At 46.3% G+C, this 23,564-nt stretch overlaps 1 protein-coding gene across 1 annotated transcript in view; it reads left to right on the forward strand.

The window, feature by feature from the left end:
- Positions 1–23,564, forward strand: part of nbas (NBAS subunit of NRZ tethering complex) — a 315,206-nt gene that overhangs the window by 135,244 nt on the left and 156,398 nt on the right. Inside the window, exons 32-34 of the mRNA XM_064991781.1 lie at positions 16,119–16,232; positions 18,219–18,332; positions 23,485–23,564. The exon at positions 23,485–23,564 is cut by the window's right edge and continues 78 nt beyond it. Coding sequence (XP_064847853.1) covers positions 16,119–16,232; positions 18,219–18,332; positions 23,485–23,564 — 308 coding nt within the window. The remainder of the gene's footprint in view (positions 1–16,118; positions 16,233–18,218; positions 18,333–23,484) is intronic.

Genomic DNA, 23,564 nt, shown 5'->3' on the forward strand with positions numbered 1-23,564 from the left:
GTAAATAGAAAGTTGAGTTAATTTCCATCTCGTGCTTCTCTGGGCTGATAGTTCTTCACGGCAGTCCAGGATGAGCTACGCTCAGAGGGAACATTGACTGTAAGGTACACTGTGTCTTTGTGTCGTGTTGCCAGACGGGGTCGCGAACTACCTGCCCTCACCTTCTCCCTCATCACTTCACCTGATATCTAAATATATGGTTATTTATGGATCAACTGTCGAGCAAACATCTGTTTGATGGCCTAATTAGAGATGAGGTGTGTGTGTGTGCGTGTGTGGGTGGGTGGGTGTGCAGTGCCTTCGGAAAGTATTTAAACCCCTTGATTTTTTTTCCCACATTTTGTTACTTTACAGCTTTTTTATAAAAGTGATTAACCTCTCAAGGGTATGTGGGACGCTAGCGTCTGGCCAACATCCAGTGAGGTTGCAGAGCGCCAAATTCAATGACAGAAATGCTCATTATAAAGATTCAGAAAACAAAACATATTTTACATATGTTTAAATATTAACTTCTTGTTAAACCAACCACAGTGTCATATTTATAAAATGCTTTTCGGCGAAAGCATACCTAGCCCAGAACATACCTAGCCCAGAACATACCTAGCCCAGAACATAGCCCAGTTGACAAATTATTACAAACAATAACCAGCCAAGCAGAAGTGTTACAAAATTCAGAAATAGAGATAAAATGAATCCCTTACCTTTGATGATCTTCAAATGGTGGCAATCAGAAGACATTAATTTACTCAATATACCATTAGTGTAGACCCTCCACTATATACCTTCCTCCTATAACCATTACCTTCTGGTGTAGACCCTCCACTATATACCTTCCTCCTATAACCATTACCTTCTGGTGGAGACCCTCCTATAACCATTACCATCTGGTGTAGACCCTCCACTATATACCTTCCTCCTATAACCATTACCTTCTGGTGTAGACCCTCCACTATATACCTTCCTCCTATAACCATTACCTTCTGGTGTAGACCCTCCACTATATACCTTCCTCATATAACCATTACCTTCTGGTATAGATCCTCCACTATATACCTTCCTCCTATAACACTTAACGTCTGGTGTAGACCCTCTACTATATACCTTCCTCCTATAACCATTACCTTCTGGTGTAGACCCTCCACTATATACCTTCCTCCTATAACCATTACCTTCTGGTGGAGACCCTCCACTATATACCTTCCTCCTACAGATACCCATTACCTTCTGGTGCCGACCCTCTACTATATACCTTCCTCCTATACCCATTACCTTCTGGTGTAGACCCTCTACTATATACCTTCCTCCTACAGATACCCATTACCTTCTGGTGTAGACCCTCCACTATATACCTTCCTCCTATACCCATTACCTTCTGGTATAGATCCTCCACTATATACCTTCCTCCTATAACCCTTAACGTCTGGTGTAGACCCTCTACTATATACCTTCCTCCTATAACCATTACCTTCTGGTGTAGACCCTCCACTATATACCTTCCTCCTATACCCATTACCTTCTGGTGTAGACCCTCCACTATATACCTTCCTCCTCTAACCATTACCTTCTGGTGTAGACCATCCACTATATACCTTCCTCCTACAGATACCCATTACCTTCTGGTGTAGACCCTCCAGTATACACCTTCCTCCTATAACCATTACCTTCTGGTGTATACCCTCCTATAACCATTACCTTCTGGTGTAGATCCTCCACTATATACCTTCCTCCTATACCCATTACCTTCTGGTGTAGACCCTCCACTATATACCTTCCTCCTATAACCATTACCTTCTGGTGTAGACCCTCCACTATATACCTTCCTCCTACAGATACCCATTACCTTCTGGTGTAGACCCTCCACGATATACATTCCTCCTATAACCATTACCTTCTGGTGTAGACCCTCCACTATATATCTTCCTCCTACAGATACCCATTACCTTCTGGTGTAGACCCTCCACTATATACCTTCCTCCTACAGATACCCATTACCATCTGGTGTAGACCCTCCACTATATACCTTCCTCCTATAACCATTACCTTCTGGTGTAGACACTCCACTATATACCTTCCTCCTATAACCATTACCTTCTGGTGTAGACCCTCCACAATATACCTTCCTCCTACAGATACCCATTACCTTCTGGTGTAGACCCTCCACTATATACCTTCCTCCTATAACCATTACCTTCTGGTGTAGACACTCCACTATATACCTTCCTCCTATAACCATTAACTTCTGGTGTAGACCCTCCACAATATACCTTCCTCCTACAGATACCCATTACCTTCTGGTGTAGACCCTCCACTATATACCTTCCTCCTACAGGTATCCATTACCTTCTGGTGTAGACCCTCTACTATATACCTTCCTCCTACAGATACCCATTACCTTCTGGTGTAGACCCTCTACTATATACCTTCCTCCTACATATACCCATTACCTTCTGGTGTAGACCCTCCACTATATACCTTCATCCTATAACCATTACCTTCTGGTGTAGACCCTCCACTATATACCTTCCTCCTATGCCCATTACCTTCTGGTGTAGACCCTCCGCTGTATACCTTCCTCCTATACCCATTACCTTCTGGTGTAGACCCTCCACTATATACCTTCCTCCTATAACCATTACCTTCTGGTGTAGACCATCCACTATATACCTTCCTCCTACAGATACCCATTACCTTCTGGTGTAGACCCTCCACTATATAACTTCCTCCTATAACCATTACCTTCTGGTGTAGACCCTCCACTATATATCTTCATCCTACAGATACCCATTACCTTCTGGTGTAGACCCTCCACTATATACCTTCCTCCTACAGATACCCATTACCATCTGGTGTAGACCCTCCACTATATACCTTCATCCTATAACCATTACCTTCTGGTGTAGACCCTCCACTATATACCTTCCTCCTACAGATACCCATTACCTTCTGGTGTAGACCCTCCACTATATACCTTCCTCCTACAGATACCCATTACCTTCTGGTGTAGACCCTCCACTATATACCTTCCTCCTACAGATACCCATTACCTTCTGGTGTAGACCCTCTACTATATACCTTCCTCCTACAGATACCCATTACCTTCTGGTGTAGACCCTCCACTATATACCTTCCTCCTACAGATACCCATTACCTTCTGGTGTAGACCCTCCACTATATACCTTCCTCCTACAGATACCCATTACCATCTGGTGTAGACCCTCCACTATATACCTTCCTCCTATAACCATTACCTTCTGGTGTAGACACTCCACTATATACCTTCCTCCTATAACCATTACCTTCTGGTGTAGACCCTCCACAATATACCTTCCTCCTACAGATACCCATTACCTTCTGGTGTAGACCCTCCACTATATACCTTCCTCCTATAACCATTACCTTCTGGTGTAGACACTCCACTATATACCTTCCTCCTATAACCATTACCTTCTGGTGTAGACCCTCCACAATATACCTTCCTCCTACAGATACCCATTACCTTCTGGTGTAGACCCTCCACTATATACCTTCCTCCTACAGGTATCCATTACCTTCTGGTGTAGACCCTCTACTATATACCTTCCTCCTACAGATACCCATTACCTTCTGGTGTAGACCCTCTACTATATACCTTCCTCCTACATATACCCATTACCTTCTGGTGTAGACCCTCCACTATATACCTTCATCCTATAACCATTACCTTCTGGTGTAGACCCTCCACTATATACTTTCCTCCTATGCCCATTACCTTCTGGTGTAGACCCTCCGCTGTATACCTTCCTCCTATACCCATTACCTTCTGGTGTAGACCCTCCACTATATACCTTCCTCCTATAACCATTACCTTCTGGTGTAGACCATCCACTATATACCTTCCTCCTACAGATACCCATTACCTTCTGGTGTAGACCATCCACTATATACCTTCCTCCTACAGATACCCATTACCTTCTGGTGTAGACCCTCCACTATATAACTTCCTCCTATAACCATTACCTTCTGGTGTAGACCCTCCACTATATATCTTCATCCTACAGATACCCATTACCTTCTGGTGTAGACCCTCCACTATATACCTTCCTCCTACAGATACCCATTACCATCTGGTGTAGACCCTCCACTATATACCTTCATCCTATAACCATTACCTTCTGGTGTAGACCCTCCACTATATACCTTCCTCCTACAGATACCCATTACCTTCTGGTGTAGACCCTCCACTATATACCTTCCTCCTACAGATACCCATTACCTTCTGGTGTAGACCCTCCACTATATACCTTCCTCCTACAGATACCCATTACCTTCTGGTGTAGACCCTCTACTATATACCTTCCTCCTACAGATACCCATTACCTTCTGGTGTAGACCCTCCACTATATACCTTCCTCCTACAGATACCCATTACCTTCTGGTGTAGACCCTCCACTATATACCTTCCTCCTACAGATACCCATTACCATCTGGTGTAGACCCTCCACTATATACCTTCCTCCTATAACCATTACCTTCTGGTGTAGACACTCCACTATATACCTTCCTCCTATAACCATTACCTTCTGGTGTAGACCCTCCACAATATACCTTCCTCCTACAGATACCCATTACCTTCTGGTGTAGACCCTCCACTATATACCTTCCTCCTATAACCATTACCTTCTGGTGTAGACACTCCACTATATACCTTCCTCCTATAACCATTACCTTCTGGTGTAGACCCTCCACTATATACCTTCCTCCTACAGGTATCCATTACCTTCTGGTGTAGACCCTCTACTATATACCTTCCTCCTACAGATACCCATTACCTTCTGGTGTAGACCCTCTACTATATACCTTCCTCCTACATATACCCATTACCTTCTGGTGTAGACCCTCCACTATATACCTTCATCCTATAACCATTACCTTCTGGTGTAGACCCTCCACTATATACTTTCCTCCTATGCCCATTACCTTCTGGTGTAGACCCTCCGCTGTATACCTTCCTCCTATACCCATTACCTTCTGGTGTAGACCCTCCACTATATACCTTCCTCCTATAACCATTACCTTCTGGTGTAGACCATCCACTATATACCTTCCTCCTACAGATACCCATTACCTTCTGGTGTAGACCCTCCACTATATATCTTCATCCTACAGATACCCATTACCTTCTGGTGTAGACCCTCCACTATATACCTTCCTCCTACAGATACCCATTACCATCTGGTGTAGACCCTCCACTATATACCTTCATCCTATAACCATTACCTTCTGGTGTAGACCCTCCACTATATACCTTCCTCCTACAGATACCCATTACCTTCTGGTGTAGACCCTCCACTATATACCTTCCTCCTACAGGTATCCATTACCTTCTGGTGTAGACCCTCTACTATATACCTTCCTCCTACAGATACCCATTACCATCTGGTGTAGACCCTCCACTATATACCTTCATCCTATAACCATTACCTTCTGGTGTAGACCCTCCACTATATACCTTCCTCCTATACCCATTACCTTCTGGTGTAGACCCTCTACTATATACCTTCCTCCTACAGATACCCATTACCTTCTGGTGTAGACCCTCCACTATATACCTTCCTCCTACAGATACCCATTACCTTCTGGTGTAGATCCTCCACTATATACCTTCCTCCTACAGATACCCATTACCTTCTGGTGTAGACCCTCCACTATATACCTTCCTCCTATAACCCTTAACGTCTGGTGTAGACCCTCCACTATATACCTTCCTCCTATAACCATTACCTTCTGGTCTAGACCCTCCACTATATACCTTCCTCCTATAACCATTACCTTCTGGTGTATACCCTCCTATAACCATTACCTTCTGGTGTAGATCCTCCACTATATACCTTCCTCCTATACCCATTACCTTCTGGTGTAGACCCTCCACTATATACCTTCCTCCTATAACCATTACCTTCTGGTGTAGACCCTCCACTATATACCTTCCTCCTACAGATACCCATTACCTTCTGGTGTAGACCTTCCACGATATACATTCCTCCTATAACCATTACCTTCTGGTGTAGACCCTCCACTATATATCTTCCTCCTACAGATACCCATTACCTTCTGGTGTAGACCCTCCACTATATACCTTCCTCCTACAGATACCCATTACCATCTGGTGTAGACCCTCCACTATATACCTTCCTCCTATAACCATTACCTTCTGGTGTAGACACTCCACTATATACCTTCCTCCTATAACCATTACCTTCTGGTGTAGACCCTCCACAATATACCTTCCTCCTACAGATACCCATTACCTTCTGGTGTAGACCCTCCACTATATACCTTCCTCCTATAACCATTACCTTCTGGTGTAGACACTCCACTATATACCTTCCTCCTATAACCATTACCTTCTGGTGTAGACCCTCCACAATATACCTTCCTCCTACAGATACCCATTACCTTCTGGTGTAGACCCTCCACTATATACCTTCCTCCTACAGGTATCCATTACCTTCTGGTGTAGACCCTCTACTATATACCTTCCTCCTACAGATACCCATTACCTTCTGGTGTAGACCCTCTACTATATACCTTCCTCCTACATATACCCATTACCTTCTGGTGTAGACCCTCCACTATATACCTTCATCCTATAACCATTACCTTCTGGTGTAGACCCTCCACTATATACCTTCCTCCTATACCCATTACCTTCTGGTGTAGACCCTCCACTATATACCTTCCTCCTATACCCATTACCTTCTGGTGTAGACCCTCCACTATATACCTTCCTCCTATAACCATTACCTTCTGATGTAGACCCTCCACTATATACCTTCCTCCTATAACCATTACCTTCTGGTGTAGATCCTTCACTCTATACCTTCCTCCTACAGATACCCATTACCTTCTGGTGTATATCCTCCACTATATACCTTCCTCCTACAGATACCCATTACCTTCTGGTGTAGACCCTCCACTATATACCTTCCTCCTATAACCCTTAACGCCTGGTGTAGACCCTCCACTATATACCTTCCTCCTATAACCCTTAACGTCTGGTATAGACCCTCCACTATATACCTTCCTCCTATAACCATTACCTTCTGGTCTAGACCCTCTACTATATACCTTCCTCCTATAACCATTACCTTCTGGTGTAGACCCTCCTATAACCATTACCTTCTGGTGTAGATCCTCCACTATATACCTTCCTCCTATACCCATTACCTTCTGGTGTAGATCCTCCACTATATACCTTCCTCCTATAACCATTACCTTCTGGTGTAGACCCTCCACTATATACCTTCCTCCTACAGATACACATTACCTTCTGGTGTAGACCCTCCACGATATACTTTCCTCCTATAACCATTACCTTCTGGTGTAGACTCTCCACTATATATCTTCCTCCTACAGATACCCATTACCTTCTGATGTAGACCCTCCACTATATACCTTCCTCCTACAGATACCCATTACCATCTGGTGTAGATCCTCCACTATATACCTTCCTCCTACAGATACCCATTACCATCTGGTGTAGACCCTCCACTATATACCTTCCTCCTATAACCATTACCTTCTGGTGTAGACACTCCACTATATACCTTCCTCCTATAACCATTACATTCTGGTGTAGACCCTCCACAATATACCTTCCTACTACAGATACCCATTACCTTCTGGTGTAGACCCTCCACTATATACCTTCCTCCTATAACCATTACCTTCTGGTGTAGACACTCCAATATATACCTTCCTCCTATAACCATTACCTTCTGGTGTAGACCCTCCACTATATACCTTCCTCCTACAGATACCCATTACCTTCTGGTGTAGACCCTCCACTATATACCTTCCTCCTACAGGTATACATTACCTTCTGGTGTAGACCCTCTACTATATACCTTCCTCCTACATATACCCATTACCTTCTGGTGTAGACCCTCCACTATATACCTTCATCCTATAACCATTACCTTCTGATGTAGACCCTCCACTATATACCTTCCTCCTATACCCATTACCTTCTGGTGTAGACCCTCCACTATATACCTTCCTCCTATACCCATTACCTTCTGGTGTAGACCCTCCACTATATACCTTCCTCCTATAACCATTACCTTCTGATGTAGACCCTCCACTATATACCTTCCTCCTATAACCATTACCTTCTGGTGTAGATCCTTCACTCTATACCTTCCTCCTACAGATACCCATTACCTTCTGGTGTATATCCTCCACTATATACCTTCCTCCTACAGATACCCATTACCTTCTGGTGTAGACCCTCCACTATATACCTTCCTCCTATAACCCTTAACGTCTGGTGTAGACCCTCCACTATATATCTTCCTCCTATAACCCTTAACGTCTGGTATAGACCCTCCACTATATATCTTCCTCCTATAACCCTTAACGTCTGGTATAGACCCTCCACTATATACCTTCCTCCTATAACCATTACCTTCTGGTCTAGACCCTCTACTATATACCTTCCTCCTATAACCATTACCTTCTGGTGTAGACCCTCCACTATATACCTTCATCCTATAACCATTACCTTCTGGTGTAGACCCTCCACTATATACCTTCCTCCTATACCCATTACCTTCTGGTGTAGACCCTCTACTATATACCTTCCTCCTACAGATACCCATTACCTTCTGGTGTAGACCCTCCACTATATACCTTCCTCCTATAACCATTACCTTCTGGTGTAGACCCTCCACTATATACCTTCCTCCTACAGATACCCATTACCTTCTGGTGTAGACCTTCCACGATATACATTCCTCCTATAACCATTACCTTCTGGTGTAGACCCTCCACTATATATCTTCCTCCTACAGATACCCATTACCTTCTGGTGTAGACCCTCCACTATATACCTTCCTCCTACAGATACCCATTACCATCTGGTGTAGACCCTCCACTATATACCTTCCTCCTATAACCATTACCTTCTGGTGTAGACACTCCACTATATACCTTCCTCCTATAACCATTACCTTCTGGTGTAGACCCTCCACAATATACCTTCCTCCTACAGATACCCATTACCTTCTGGTGTAGACCCTCCACTATATACCTTCCTCCTATAACCATTACCTTCTGGGGTAGACACTCCACTATATACCTTCCTCCTATAACCATTACCTTCTGGTGTAGACCCTCCACAATATACCTTCCTCCTACAGATACCCATTACCTTCTGGTGTAGACCCTCCACTATATACCTTCCTCCTACAGGTATCCATTACCTTCTGGTGTAGACCCTCTACTATATACCTTCCTCCTACAGATACCCATTACCTTCTGGTGTAGACCCTCTACTATATACCTTCCTCCTACATATACCCATTACCTTCTGGTGTAGACCCTCCACTATATACCTTCATCCTATAACCATTACCTTCTGGTGTAGACCCTCCACTATATACCTTCCTCCTATACCCATTACCTTCTGGTGTAGACCCTCCACTATATACCTTCCTCCTATAACCATTACCTTCTGGTGTAGACCCTCCACAATATACCTTCCTCCTACAGATACCCATTACCTTCTGGTGTAGACCCTCCACTATATACCTTCCTCCTATAACCATTACCTTCTGGTGTAGACACTCCACTATATACCTTCCTCCTATAACCATTACCTTCTGGTGTAGACCCTCCACAATATACCTTCCTCCTACAGATACCCATTACCTTCTGGTGTAGACCCTCCACTATATACCTTCCTCCTACAGGTATCCATTACCTTCTGGTGTAGACCCTCTACTATATACCTTCCTCCTACAGATACCCATTACCTTCTGGTGTAGACCCTCTACTATATACCTTCCTCCTACATATACCCATTACCTTCTGGTGTAGACCCTCCACTATATACCTTCATCCTATAACCATTACCTTCTGGTGTAGACCCTCCACTATATACCTTCCTCCTATACCCATTACCTTCTGGTGTAGACCCTCCACTATATACCTTCCTCCTATACCCATTACCTTCTGGTGTAGACCCTCCACTATATACCTTCCTCCTATAACCATTACCTTCTGATGTAGACCCTCCACTATATACCTTCCTCCTATAACCATTACCTTCTGGTGTAGATCCTTCACTCTATACCTTCCTCCTACAGATACCCATTACCTTCTGGTGTATATCCTCCACTATATACCTTCCTCCTACAGATACCCATTACCTTCTGGTGTAGACCCTCCACTATATACCTTCCTCCTATAACCCTTAACGCCTGGTGTAGACCCTCCACTATATACCTTCCTCCTATAACCCTTAACGTCTGGTATAGACCCTCCACTATATACCTTCCTCCTATAACCATTACCTTCTGGTCTAGACCCTCTACTATATACCTTCCTCCTATAACCATTACCTTCTGGTGTAGACCCTCCTATAACCATTACCTTCTGGTGTAGATCCTCCACTATATACCTTCCTCCTATACCCATTACCTTCTGGTGTAGATCCTCCACTATATACCTTCCTCCTATAACCATTACCTTCTGGTGTAGACCCTCCACTATATACCTTCCTCCTACAGATACACATTACCTTCTGGTGTAGACCCTCCACGATATACATTCCTCCTATAACCATTACCTTCTGGTGTAGACTCTCCACTATATATCTTCCTCCTACAGATACCCATTACCTTCTGATGTAGACCCTCCACTATATACCTTCCTCCTACAGATACCCATTACCATCTGGTGTAGATCCTCCACTATATACCTTCCTCCTACAGATACCCATTACCATCTGGTGTAGACCCTCCACTATATACCTTCCTCCTATAACCATTACCTTCTGGTGTAGACACTCCACTATATACCTTCCTCCTATAACCATTACATTCTGGTGTAGACCCTCCACAATATACCTTCCTACTACAGATACCCATTACCTTCTGGTGTAGACCCTCCACTATATACCTTCCTCCTATAACCATTACCTTCTGGTGTAGACACTCCAATATATACCTTCCTCCTATAACCATTACCTTCTGGTGTAGACCCTCCACTATATACCTTCCTCCTACAGATACCCATTACCTTCTGGTGTAGACCCTCCACTATATACCTTCCTCCTACAGGTATACATTACCTTCTGGTGTAGACCCTCTACTATATACCTTCCTCCTACATATACCCATTACCTTCTGGTGTAGACCCTCCACTATATACCTTCATCCTATAACCATTACCTTCTGATGTAGACCCTCCACTATATACCTTCCTCCTATACCCATTACCTTCTGGTGTAGACCCTCCACTATATACCTTCCTCCTATACCCATTACCTTCTGGTGTAGACCCTCCACTATATACCTTCCTCCTATAACCATTACCTTCTGATGTAGACCCTCCACTATATACCTTCCTCCTATAACCATTACCTTCTGGTGTAGATCCTTCACTCTATACCTTCCTCCTACAGATACCCATTACCTTCTGGTGTATATCCTCCACTATATACCTTCCTCCTACAGATACCCATTACCTTCTGGTGTAGACCCTCCACTATATACCTTCCTCCTATAACCCTTAACGTCTGGTGTAGACCCTCCACTATATATCTTCCTCCTATAACCCTTAACGTCTGGTATAGACCCTCCACTATATATCTTCCTCCTATAACCCTTAACGTCTGGTATAGACCCTCCACTATATACCTTCCTCCTATAACCATTACCTTCTGGTCTAGACCCTCTACTATATACCTTCCTCCTATAACCATTACCTTCTGGTGTAGACCCTCCACTATATACCTTCATCCTATAACCATTACCTTCTGGTGTAGACCCTCCACTATATACCTTCCTCCTATACCCATTACCTTCTGGTGTAGACCCTCTACTATATACCTTCCTCCTACAGATACCCATTACCTTCTGGTGTAGACCCTCCACTATATACCTTCCTCCTATAACCATTACCTTCTGGTGTAGACCCTCCACTATATACCTTCCTCCTACAGATACCCATTACCTTCTGGTGTAGACCTTCCACGATATACATTCCTCCTATAACCATTACCTTCTGGTGTAGACCCTCCACTATATATCTTCCTCCTACAGATACCCATTACCTTCTGGTGTAGACCCTCCACTATATACCTTCCTCCTACAGATACCCATTACCATCTGGTGTAGACCCTCCACTATATACCTTCCTCCTATAACCATTACCTTCTGGTGTAGACACTCCACTATATACCTTCCTCCTATAACCATTACCTTCTGGTGTAGACCCTCCACAATATACCTTCCTCCTACAGATACCCATTACCTTCTGGTGTAGACCCTCCACTATATACCTTCCTCCTATAACCATTACCTTCTGGGGTAGACACTCCACTATATACCTTCCTCCTATAACCATTACCTTCTGGTGTAGACCCTCCACAATATACCTTCCTCCTACAGATACCCATTACCTTCTGGTGTAGACCCTCCACTATATACCTTCCTCCTACAGGTATCCATTACCTTCTGGTGTAGACCCTCTACTATATACCTTCCTCCTACAGATACCCATTACCTTCTGGTGTAGACCCTCTACTATATACCTTCCTCCTACATATACCCATTACCTTCTGGTGTAGACCCTCCACTATATACCTTCATCCTATAACCATTACCTTCTGGTGTAGACCCTCCACTATATACCTTCCTCCTATACCCATTACCTTCTGGTGTAGACCCTCCACTATATACCTTCCTCCTATACCCATTACCTTCTGGTGTAGACCCTCCACTATATACCTTCCTCCTATAACCATTACCTTCTGATGTAGACCCTCCACTATATACCTTCCTCCTATAACCATTACCTTCTGGTGTAGATCCTTCACTCTATACCTTCCTCCTACAGATACCCATTACCTTCTGGTGTATATCCTCCACTATATACCTTCCTCCTACAGATACCCATTACCTTCTGGTGTAGACCCTCCACTATATACCTTCCTCCTATAACCCTTAACGTCTGGTGTAGACCCTCCACTATATACCTTCCTCCTATAACCCTTAACGTCTGGTATAGACCCTCCACTATATACCTTCCTCCTATAACCATTACCTTCTGGTCTAGACCCTCTACTATATACCTTCCTCCTATAACCATTACCTTCTGGTGTAGACCCTCCTATAACCATTACCTTCTGGTGTAGATCCTCCACTATATACCTTCCTCCTATACCCATTACCTTCTGGTGTAGATCCTCCACTATATACCTTCCTCCTATAACCATTACCTTCTGGTGTAGACCCTCCACTATATACCTTCCTCCTACAGATACACATTACCTTCTGGTGTAGACCCTCCACGATATACATTCCTCCTATAACCATTACCTTCTGGTGTAGACTCTCCACTATATATCTTCCTCCTACAGATACCCATTACCTTCTGGTGTAGACCCTCCACTATATACCTTCCTCCTACAGATACCCATTACCATCTGGTGTAGATCCTCCACTATATACCTTCCTCCTACAGATACCCATTACCATCTGGTGTAGACCCTCCACTATATACCTTCCTCCTATAACCATTACCTTCTGGTGTAGACACTCCACTATATACCTTCCTCCTATAACCATTACCTTCTGGTGTAGACCCTCCACAATATACCTTCCTACTACAGATACCCATTACCTTCTGGTGTAGACCCTCCACTATATACCTTCCTCCTATAACCATTACCTTCTGGTGTAGACACTCCAATATATACCTTCCTCCTATAACCATTACCTTCTGGTGTAGACCCTCCACTATATACCTTCCTCCTACAGATACCCATTACCTTCTGGTGTAGACCCTCCACTATATACCTTCCTCCTACAGGTATACATTACCTTCTGGTGTAGACCCTCTACTATATACCTTCCTCCTACATATACCCATTACCTTCTGGTGTAGACCCTCCACTATATACCTTCATCCTATAACCATTACCTTCTGATGTAGACCCTCCACTATATACCTTCCTCCTATACCCATTACCTTCTGGTGTAGACCCTCCACTATATACCTTCCTCCTATACCCATTACCTTCTGGTGTAGACCCTCCACTATATACCTTCCTCCTATAACCATTACCTTCTGATGTAGACCCTCCACTATATACCTTCCTCCTATAACCATTACCTTCTGGTGTAGATCCTTCACTCTATACCTTCCTCCTACAGATACCCATTACCTTCTGGTGTATATCCTCCACTATATACCTTCCTCCTACAGATACCCATTACCTTCTGGTGTAGACCCTCCACTATATACCTTCCTCCTATAACCCTTAACGTCTGGTGTAGACCCTCCACTATATATCTTCCTCCTATAACCCTTAACGTCTGGTATAGACCCTCCACTATATATCTTCCTCCTATAACCCTTAACGTCTGGTATAGACCCTCCACTATATACCTTCCTCCTATAACCATTACCTTCTGGTCTAGACCCTCTACTATATACCTTCCTCCTATAACCATTACCTTCTGGTGTAGACCCTCCTATAACCATTACCTTCTGGTGTAGATCCTCCACTATATACCTTCCTCCTATAACCATTACCTTCTGGTGTAGATCCTCCACTATATACCTTCCTCCTATAACCATTACTTTCTGGTGTAGACCCTCTACTATATACCTTCCCCCTATAACCATTACCTTCTGGTGTAGACCCTGTCAACCTCAGCACTCCATCAGTGACATGAATTAAGTATATTTCATATTCTCAGAACGCAACAGTGGTTAGAATGGATACTTCAGAGTACCGTTCGGAAATGTTCTCATCGAGTGGTGGGGGGGCCCCCTGTGAGTGGTGGTGGTGGGGGGGTGTGTGGTGTGGGCGCCCCTGTGAGTGGTGGTGGTGGTGGGGGGGTTGTGAGTGGTGTGGGGGCCCCTGTGAGTGGTGGGGGCGGGGGGTTGTGAGTGGTGTGGGGGCCCCTGTGAGTGGTGGGGGCGGGGGCTGCCTGCTGAGGACAGATCAAGGCTGGTTCTCAAATGCACCCTATTCCCTGTGTAGTGCACTCCTTTTGACCAGGGCCCATTGACCCGTAAGGAATAGGGTGCGTTTGAGATGCAGACAGAGAATAGACTGGACTAACTGATGACCTTATTGACCTGAATGTAATATGTTCTACATCTCTATCCCTCCTCCTCTCTCCCCTGCCCCTCTCTCTTTCCCCCTGCCCCTCTCTCTTTCCCCCGCCCCTCTCTCTCTTTCCCCCTGCCCCTCTCTCTCCCTCTCTCTCCCTCTCTCTCCCTCTCTCTTTCCCCCTGCCCCTCTCACTTTCCCCCTGCCCCTCTCTTTCACCCTGCCCCTCTCTCTTTCCCCCTGCCCCTCTCTTTCCCCCTGCCCCTCTCTTTCCCCCTGCCCCTCTCTCTTTCCCCCTGCCCCTCTCTCTTTCCCCCTGCCCCTCTCTCTTTCCCCCTGCCCCCTCTCTCTTTCCCCCTGCCCCTCTCTCTTTCCCCCTGCCCCTCTCTCTTTCCCCCTGCCCCCTCTCTCTCTTTCCCCCTGCCCCTCTCTCTCTTTCCCCCTGCCCCTCTCTCTTCCCCCTGCCCCTCTCTCTCTTCCCCCTGCCCCCTCTCTCTCTTTCCCCCTGCCCCTCTCTCTCTTTCCCCCTGCCCCTCTCTCTCTTTCCCCCTGCCCCTCTCTCTTTCTCTTTCCCCCTGCCCCTCTCTCTTTCTCTTTCCCCCTGCCCCTCTCTCTTTCTCTTTCCCCCTGCCCCTCTCTCTTTCTCTTTCCCCCTGCCCCTCTCTCTTTCTCTTTCCCCCTGCCCCTCTCTCTTTCTCTTTCCCCCTGCCCCTCTCTCTCTCTCTCTCTTTCCCCCTGCCCCTCTCTCTCTCTCTCTCTTTCCCCCTGCCCCTCTCTCTCTCTCTCTCTTTCCCCCTGCCCCTCTCTCTCTCTCTCTCTTTCCCCCTGCCCCTCTCTCTCTCTCTCTTTCCCCCTGCCCCTCTCCTCTCTCTCTTTCCCCCTGCCCCTCTCCTCTCTCTCTTTCCCCCTGCCCCTCTCCTCTCTCTCTTTCCCCCTGCCCCTCTCCCCTCTCTCTCTCCCCCTCTCCCCTCTCTCTCTCCCCCTCCCCCTCTCCCTTCTCTCTCTACAGTGCGTCTGCGTGTGGAGCGGTTGACTATAATTGAGCAGTGTATTTCCCAGTGTTCTAAGGCCTACACACAATCAGCCCAGCTTCTGGAACTGGCCTCACTGCTCCGAGTCGCAGGTAACACACACACACCTAGGGGAAGAGTATAACCGTGACACCTTGGCAGAAGAGTTTAACCGTGACACCTAGGGGAAGAGTTTAACCGTGACACCTAGGGGAAGAGTTTAACCGTGACACCTAGGGGAAGAGTTTAACCGTGACACCTAGGGGAAGAGTTTAACCGTGACACCTAGGGGAAGGGTTTAACCGTGACACCTAGGGGAAGAGTTTAACCGTGACACCTAGGGGAAGAGTTTAACCGTGACACCTAGGGTAAGAGTTTAACCGTGACACCTAGGGGAAGAGTTTAACCGTGACACCTAGGGGAAGAGTTTAACCGTGACACCTAGGGGAAGAGTTTAAGGGGTGAACCCTAGGGGAAGAGTTTAAGGGGTGAACCCTAGGGGAAGAGTTTAACCGTGACACCTAGGGGAAGAGTTTAAGGGGTGAACCCTAGGGGAAGAGTTTAAGGGGTGAACCCTAGGGGAAGAGTTTAAGGGGTGAACCCTAGGGGAAGAGTTTAAGGGGTGAACCCTAGGGGAAGAGTTTAAGGGGTGAACCCTAGGGGAAGAGTTTAAGGGGTGAACCCTAGGGGAAGAGTTTAAGGGGTGAACCCTAGGGGAAGAGTTTAAGGGGTGAACCCTAGGGGAAGAGTTTCACAGAATAAACATGAAGACTTCTGATTTGGCAACTCTTTAGTGGCTGTAAGGGTCTAACCAGTGTTTCTCTGCTTCCAGGTGGAGGTGTAAGGGTCTAACCAGTGTTTCTTTGTCTCCAGGTGGTGATGAGTGGAGGTGTAAGGGTCTAACCAGTGTTTCTCTGCTTCCAGGTGGAGGTGTAAGGGTCTAACCAGTGTTTCTCTGTCTCCAGGTGGAGGTGTAAGGGTCTAACCAGTGTTTCTCTGTCTCCAGGTGGAGGTGTACGGGTCTAACCAGTGTTTCTCTGCTTCCAGGTGGGGATGAGTAGAGGTGTAAGGGTCTAACCAGTGTTTCTCTGTCTCCAGGTGGTGATGAGTAGAGGTGTAAGGGTCTAACCAGTGTTTCTCTGTCTCCAGGTGGAGGTGTAAGGGTCTAACCAGTGTTTCTCTGTCTCCAGGTGGAGGTGTAAGGGTCTAACCAGTGTTTCTCTGTCTCCAGGTGGAGGTGTAAGGGTCTAACCAGTGTTTCTCTGCTTCCAGGTGGTGATGAGTGGAGGTGTAACTGTCTAACCAGTGTTTCTCTGCTTCCAGGTGGTGATGAGTGGAGGTGTAAGGGTCTAACCAGTGTTTATCTGCTTCCAGGTGGTGATGAGTGGAGGTGTAAGGGTCTAACCAGTGTTTCTCTGTCTCCAGGTGGAGGTGTAAGGGTCTAACCAGTGTTTCTCTGTCTCCAGGTGGAGGTGTAAGGGTCTAACCAGTGTTTCTTTGTCTCCAGGTGGTGATGAGTGGAGGTGTAAGGGTCTAACCAGTGTTTCTCTGTCTCCAGGTGGAGGTGTAAGGGTCTAACCAGTGTTTCTCTGCTTCCAGGTGGGGATGAGTAGAGTGTAAGGGTCTAACCAGTGTTTCTCTGTCTCCAGATGGAGGTGTAAGGGTCTAACCAGTGTTTCTCTGCTTCCAGGTGGTGATGAGTGGAGGTGTAAGGGTCTAACCAGTGTTTATCTGCTTCCAGGTGGTGATGAGTGGAGGTGTAAGGGTCTAACCAGTGTTTCTCTGTCTCCAGGTGGAGGTGTAAGGGTCTAACCAGTGTTTCTCTGTCTCCAGGTGGAGGTGTAAGGGTCTAACCAGTGTTTCTCTGCTTCCAGGTGGTGATGAGTGGAGGTGTAAGGGTCTAACCAGTGTTTCTCCGTCTCCAGGTGGAGGTGTAAGGGTCTAACCAGTGTGTCTCTGTCTCCAGGTGGAGGTGTACGGATCTAACCAGTGTTTCTCTGCTTCCAGGTGGTGATGAGTGGAGGTGTACGGGTCTAACCAGTGTTTCTCTGCTTCCAGGTGGAGGTGTAAGGGTCTAACCACTGTTTCTCTGTCTCCAGGTGGTGATGAGTGGAGGTGTAAGGGTCAGGTGTTCTCTCTACTAGCTCAGCAGGCTCTTCAGGCACTGGACTACAAGACATCCTACATACACTGTCAGGACCTCATGGCCTCAGGTGGGTTCCATCACTGTAGCAACGTTGTAGCAACGTTGTAGCAACGTTGTATTGCTGTAGTGTTGTAATGTAGTAACATTGTAGTAACGTTGTGTTGCAATGCTGTAGTAACAGTGTTGTAGTAATGTTGTAGTAACATTGTACTAGTGGTATAGTAATGTTGTGGTAAATTTGGCAGAAAGCCCTGGCGACTCTGGGATGCTGGCCTTCAAGGCAGAGTTCCTCTGTCCAGTGTCTCTGTTCTTTTGCCCATCTTAATCTTTTCTTTTTATTGGCCAGTCTGAGAGATGGCTCTTTATTTGCAACTCTACCTCTTCACTGTTGACGTTGAGACTGGACAGAGGAACTCTGCCTAGAAGGCCAGCATCCCAGAGTCGCCTCTTCACTGTTGACGTTGAGACTGGTGTTTTGTGGGTACTATTTAATGAAGCTGCCAGTTGAGGACTTGTGACAGGCGTCTGTTTCTCAAATCATCAACTTGTCTAAAGAAGGCCAGTTGTATTCCTTCTTTAATCAGTACAACAGCTTTCAGCTGTGCTAACATAATTACAAAGGGGTTTTCTAATGATCAGTTAACCTTTTAAAATAATAAAGTTGTATTAGCTAACACAACGTACCATTGGAACACAGGAGTGATGGTTGCTGATAATGGGCCTCTGTACGTCTATGTAGATATTCCATAAAAAATCTGCTGTTTCCAGCAACAATAGTCATTTACAACATTAACAATGTCTGCACTGTATTTCTGATCGATTTGATGTTATTTTAACGGACAAAAAAATGTGCTTTTTTTTTCTTTTTAATTTAAAGAAGCTACTTTCTAAGTTTCCCCCAAACTTTTGAATGGTATTATTCTTGGATGTGTAGTGTCAGCGTTTGCTGCTGGCATGTCGTAATGCCTTACTTGGGTAATCTTGCCAATGAAAAAAAATAATTAAAGTAGTTGGCAATATCAGTGGGTTTTTGTGATGAATGAGCCATCTGATATAATAAATGACAGAGCTGAATTTGCCTTTTTCCCCAAAATGTAATTTAAGGTGCGCCAATGCTTTTTTTCTCTCATTATTTCTGTCATTTATATCTGTTTCATAGTGTGTTTTCCTCTTTTTATTCAGTTTAGTCACATGATTTCGCAACTTGCAGTTCGTTTGCCGATGGGTTGTTCAGCCAGACTTATTTGCCATTCATTTAGCCTCATCCCTCTAAACCACACAATGTTTCAATTCCTCATCAATCCAATTCCTCATCAATCCAATTCCTCATCAATCCAATTCCTCATCAATCCAATTCCTCATCAATCCAATTCCTCATCAATCCAATTCCTCATCAATCCAATTCCTCATCAATTTAACAGTTTTTACAGGGATTTTTTTCAAATGGGTGTGCCTGCTCGTTATTAACTGCAGTGAACGACTTCATAAATGTCTGCCTGCACAGCCTCATGCAGTGGCACCAACGAACCCCCCCCCCCTCCACAATGAAAACAAATGGGAGCAACGTCGTCATCGACATCAATAATGATTTCAATTTGACTTTTGCTTTCAAAAGCAGCTCAAACATTAAACACATAAGGAATACAGTATAGCCACGGAACTCTGCCGGTCATTATGATGCATGCTTTAGAATGCCCTTCAAGACCAATCAGAAACGACTATTCAACAATGCCATGGTTTAAAGCGTTTTGACCTTTTATCAGTGGCTTTAATGCACGGGAGTAACTCTGTAGCGATGGTGGACTAGGGGGGAGGGAGGGAGGGAGGGATGGAAACAGGCAGGAAGACAGAAATAGTGGGATAGAATGAGAGAGATAAAAGAACGAGGAGAGGAGAGAAGAGGGGAGGAGGAGGGATGGAGGGAGGTGTCACAGACAACTTGTTTTCTTAGGCTTCATAACAAATAACACTCTATTCCCTATATAGTGCACTACTATAGACCAGAGCCCTATAGAACCCTAATCCCTATATAGTGCACTACTATAGACCAGAGCCCTATAGAACCCTATTCCCTATATAGTGCACTACTATAGACCAGAGCCCTATAGAACCCTATTCCCTATATAGAGCACTACTATAGACCAGAGCCCTATAGAACCCTATTCCCTATATAGTGCACTACTATAGACCAGAGCCCTATAGAACCCTATTCCCTATAAAGAGCACTACTATAGACCAGAGCCCTATAGAACCCTATTCCCTATATAGAGCACTACTTTAGACCAGAGCCCTAATCCCTATATAGAGCACTACTTTAGACCAGAGTCCTATAGAACCCTTTTCCCTATATAGTGCACTACTTTAGACCAGAAGTCCCTGGGCGTTGGTAGACAGTAGTGCACTACATAAGAAATAGGTGGTGTTTGAGACTCTGACACACACAGTTTAGCCTGAAACAGCCAAGAACAAACCGGTTGTGTTATTCTCTCAGAACTACACTACTAATCACATCAATGTTTTTTTCTCCTGGCTGACGCCTCTCACTCACGGTCACTCACTCACTCACTGTCACTCACTCACTCACTGTCACTCACTCACTGTCACTCACTGTCACTCACTCACTCACTGTCACTCACTGTCACTCACTCACTCACTGTCACTCACTACCTCACACACTGTCACTCACTCACTCACTGTCACTCCCTCACTCACTGTCACTCACGGTCACTCACTCACTCACTGTCACTCCCTCACTCACTGTCACTCACTCACTCACTCACTGCTTCTCACTCACTCACTGTCACTCACTCACTGTCACTCACTCACTCACTGTCACTCACTGTCACTCACTCACTCCCTCACTCACTGTCACTCACTCACTCACTGTCACTCACTCACTCAGACACTGTCACTCACTCACTGTCACTCACTGTCACTCACTGTCACTCACTCACTGTCACTCAATCACTCACTCACTCACTCAATCACTCACTCACTCACTCACTCACTGTTACTATGTTACTCACTCACTCACTCACTGTCACTCTGTTACTCACTCACTCACTGTCACTCTGTTACTCACTCACTCACTGTCACTCTGTTACTCACTCACTCACTGTCACTCTGTTACTCACTCACTCACACACACGGTAACCCACATGTCATTACTCTGCACTGTGATCTGCCTCCTACATGACACCCTGTTCCCTTTATAGAGTCTCTCTCCCTATTGGACCCTGGTCAACAGTAGTGCACTACCCTATGGGCCCTGGTCAACAGTAGTGCACTACCCTATGGGCCCTGGTCAACAGTAGTGCACTACCCTATGGGCCCTGGTCAACAGTAGTGCACTACCCTATGGGCCCTGGTCAACAGTAGTGCACTACCCTATGGGCCCTGGTCAACAGTAGTGCACTACCCTATGGGCCCTGGTCAACAGTAGTGCACTACCCTATGGGCCCTGGTCAACAGTAGTGCACTACCCTATGGGCCCTGGTCAACAGTAGTGCACTACCCTATGGGCCCTGGTCAACAGTAGTGCACTACCCTATGGGCCCTGGTCAACAGTAGTGCACTACCCTATGGGCCCTGGTCAACAGTAGTGCACTACCCTATGGGCCCTGGTCAACAGTAGTGCACTACCCTATGGGCCCTGGTCAACAGTAGTGCACTACCCTATGGGCCCTGGTCAACAGTAGTGCACTACCCTATGGGCCCTGGTCAACAGTAGTGCACTACCCTATGGGCCCTGGTCAACAGTAGTGCACTACCCTATGGGCCCTGGTCAACAGTAGTGCACTACCCTATGGGCCCTGGTCAACAGTAGTGCACTACCCTATGGGCCCTGGTCAACAGTAGTGCACTACCCTATGGGCCCTGGTCAACAGTAGTGCACTACCCTATGGGCCCTGGTCAACAGTAGTGCACTACCCTATGGGCCCTGGTCAACAGTAGTGCACTACCCTATGGGCCCTGGTCAACAGTAGTGCACTACCCTATGGGCCCTGGTCAACAGTAGAGCACTACCCTATGGGCCCTGGTCAACAGTAGTGCACTACCCTATGGGCCCTGGTCAACAGTAGTGCACTACCCTATGGGCCCTGGTCAACAGTAGTGCACTACCCTATGGGCCCTGGTCAACAGTAGAGCACTACCCTATGGGCCCTGGTCAACAGTAGTGCACTACCCTATGGGCCCTGGTCAACAGTAGTGCACTACCCTATGGGCCCTGGTCAACAGTAGTGCACTACCCTATGGGCCCTGGTCAACAGTAGTGCACTTCCCTATGGGCCCTGGTCAACAGTAGTGCACTACCCTATGGGCCCTGGTCAACAGTAGTGCACTACCCTATGGGCCCTGGTCAACAGTAGTGCACTACCCTATGGGCCCTGGTCAACAGTAGTGCACTACCCTATGGGCCCTGGTCAACAGTAGTGCACTACCCTATGGGCCCTGGTCAACAGTAGTGCACTACCCTATGGGCCCTGGTCAACAGTAGTGCACTACCCTATGGGCCCTGGTCAACAGTAGTGCACTACCCTATGGGCCCTGGTCAACAGTAGTGCACTACCCTATGGGCCCTGGTCAACAGTAGTGCACTACCCTATGGGCCCTGGTCAACAGTAGTGCACTACCCTATGGGCCCTGGTCAACAGTAGTGCACTACCCTATGGGCCCTGGTCAACAGTAGTGCACTACCCTATGGGCCCTGGTCAACAGTAGTGCTGTATTTAAGGAATAGGGTTCCATTTGGGCCCTGAAAACAACTTGTCATCCTGGGACTCTCTCTCTCTCTGTGAGAGCCGCCGGGACTCTCTCTCTCTCTCTCTCTCTCTCTCTCTCTCTCTCTCTCTCTCTCTCTCTCTCTGTGAGAGCCGCCGGGACTCTCTCTCTCTCTGTGAGAGCCGCCGGGACTCTCTCTCTCTCTGTGAGAGCCGCCGGGACTCTCTCTCTCTCTCTCTCTGTGAGAGCTGCCGGGACTCTCTCTCTCTGTGAGAGCCGCCGGGACTCTCTCTCTCTGTGAGAGCTGCCGGGACTCTCTCTCTCTCTGTGAGAGCTGCCGGGACTCTCTCTCTCTCTCTGTGAGAGCCGCCGGGACCTGGTTGGAGGAGACAGTCTACATTTACATGTTAATCATTTAACAGACACCCAGAGCCACTTACAGGAGCAATTAGGGTTAAGAAGTTGGTGTTATTGTGACATCTCCCCTTCCTCTACAGGTTATGGTGATGGCTGGGAAGTGTGCAGCCTGCTTGGACAGTGTGAGGGGGTCATGGACCTCAGGGCTCGCCAGGAGCTG

The sequence above is a fragment of the Oncorhynchus masou genome, chromosome 16 (genome assembly GCF_036934945.1).
Source record: "Oncorhynchus masou masou isolate Uvic2021 chromosome 16, UVic_Omas_1.1, whole genome shotgun sequence".
NCBI classification, from domain to species: domain Eukaryota; kingdom Metazoa; phylum Chordata; class Actinopteri; order Salmoniformes; family Salmonidae; genus Oncorhynchus; species Oncorhynchus masou.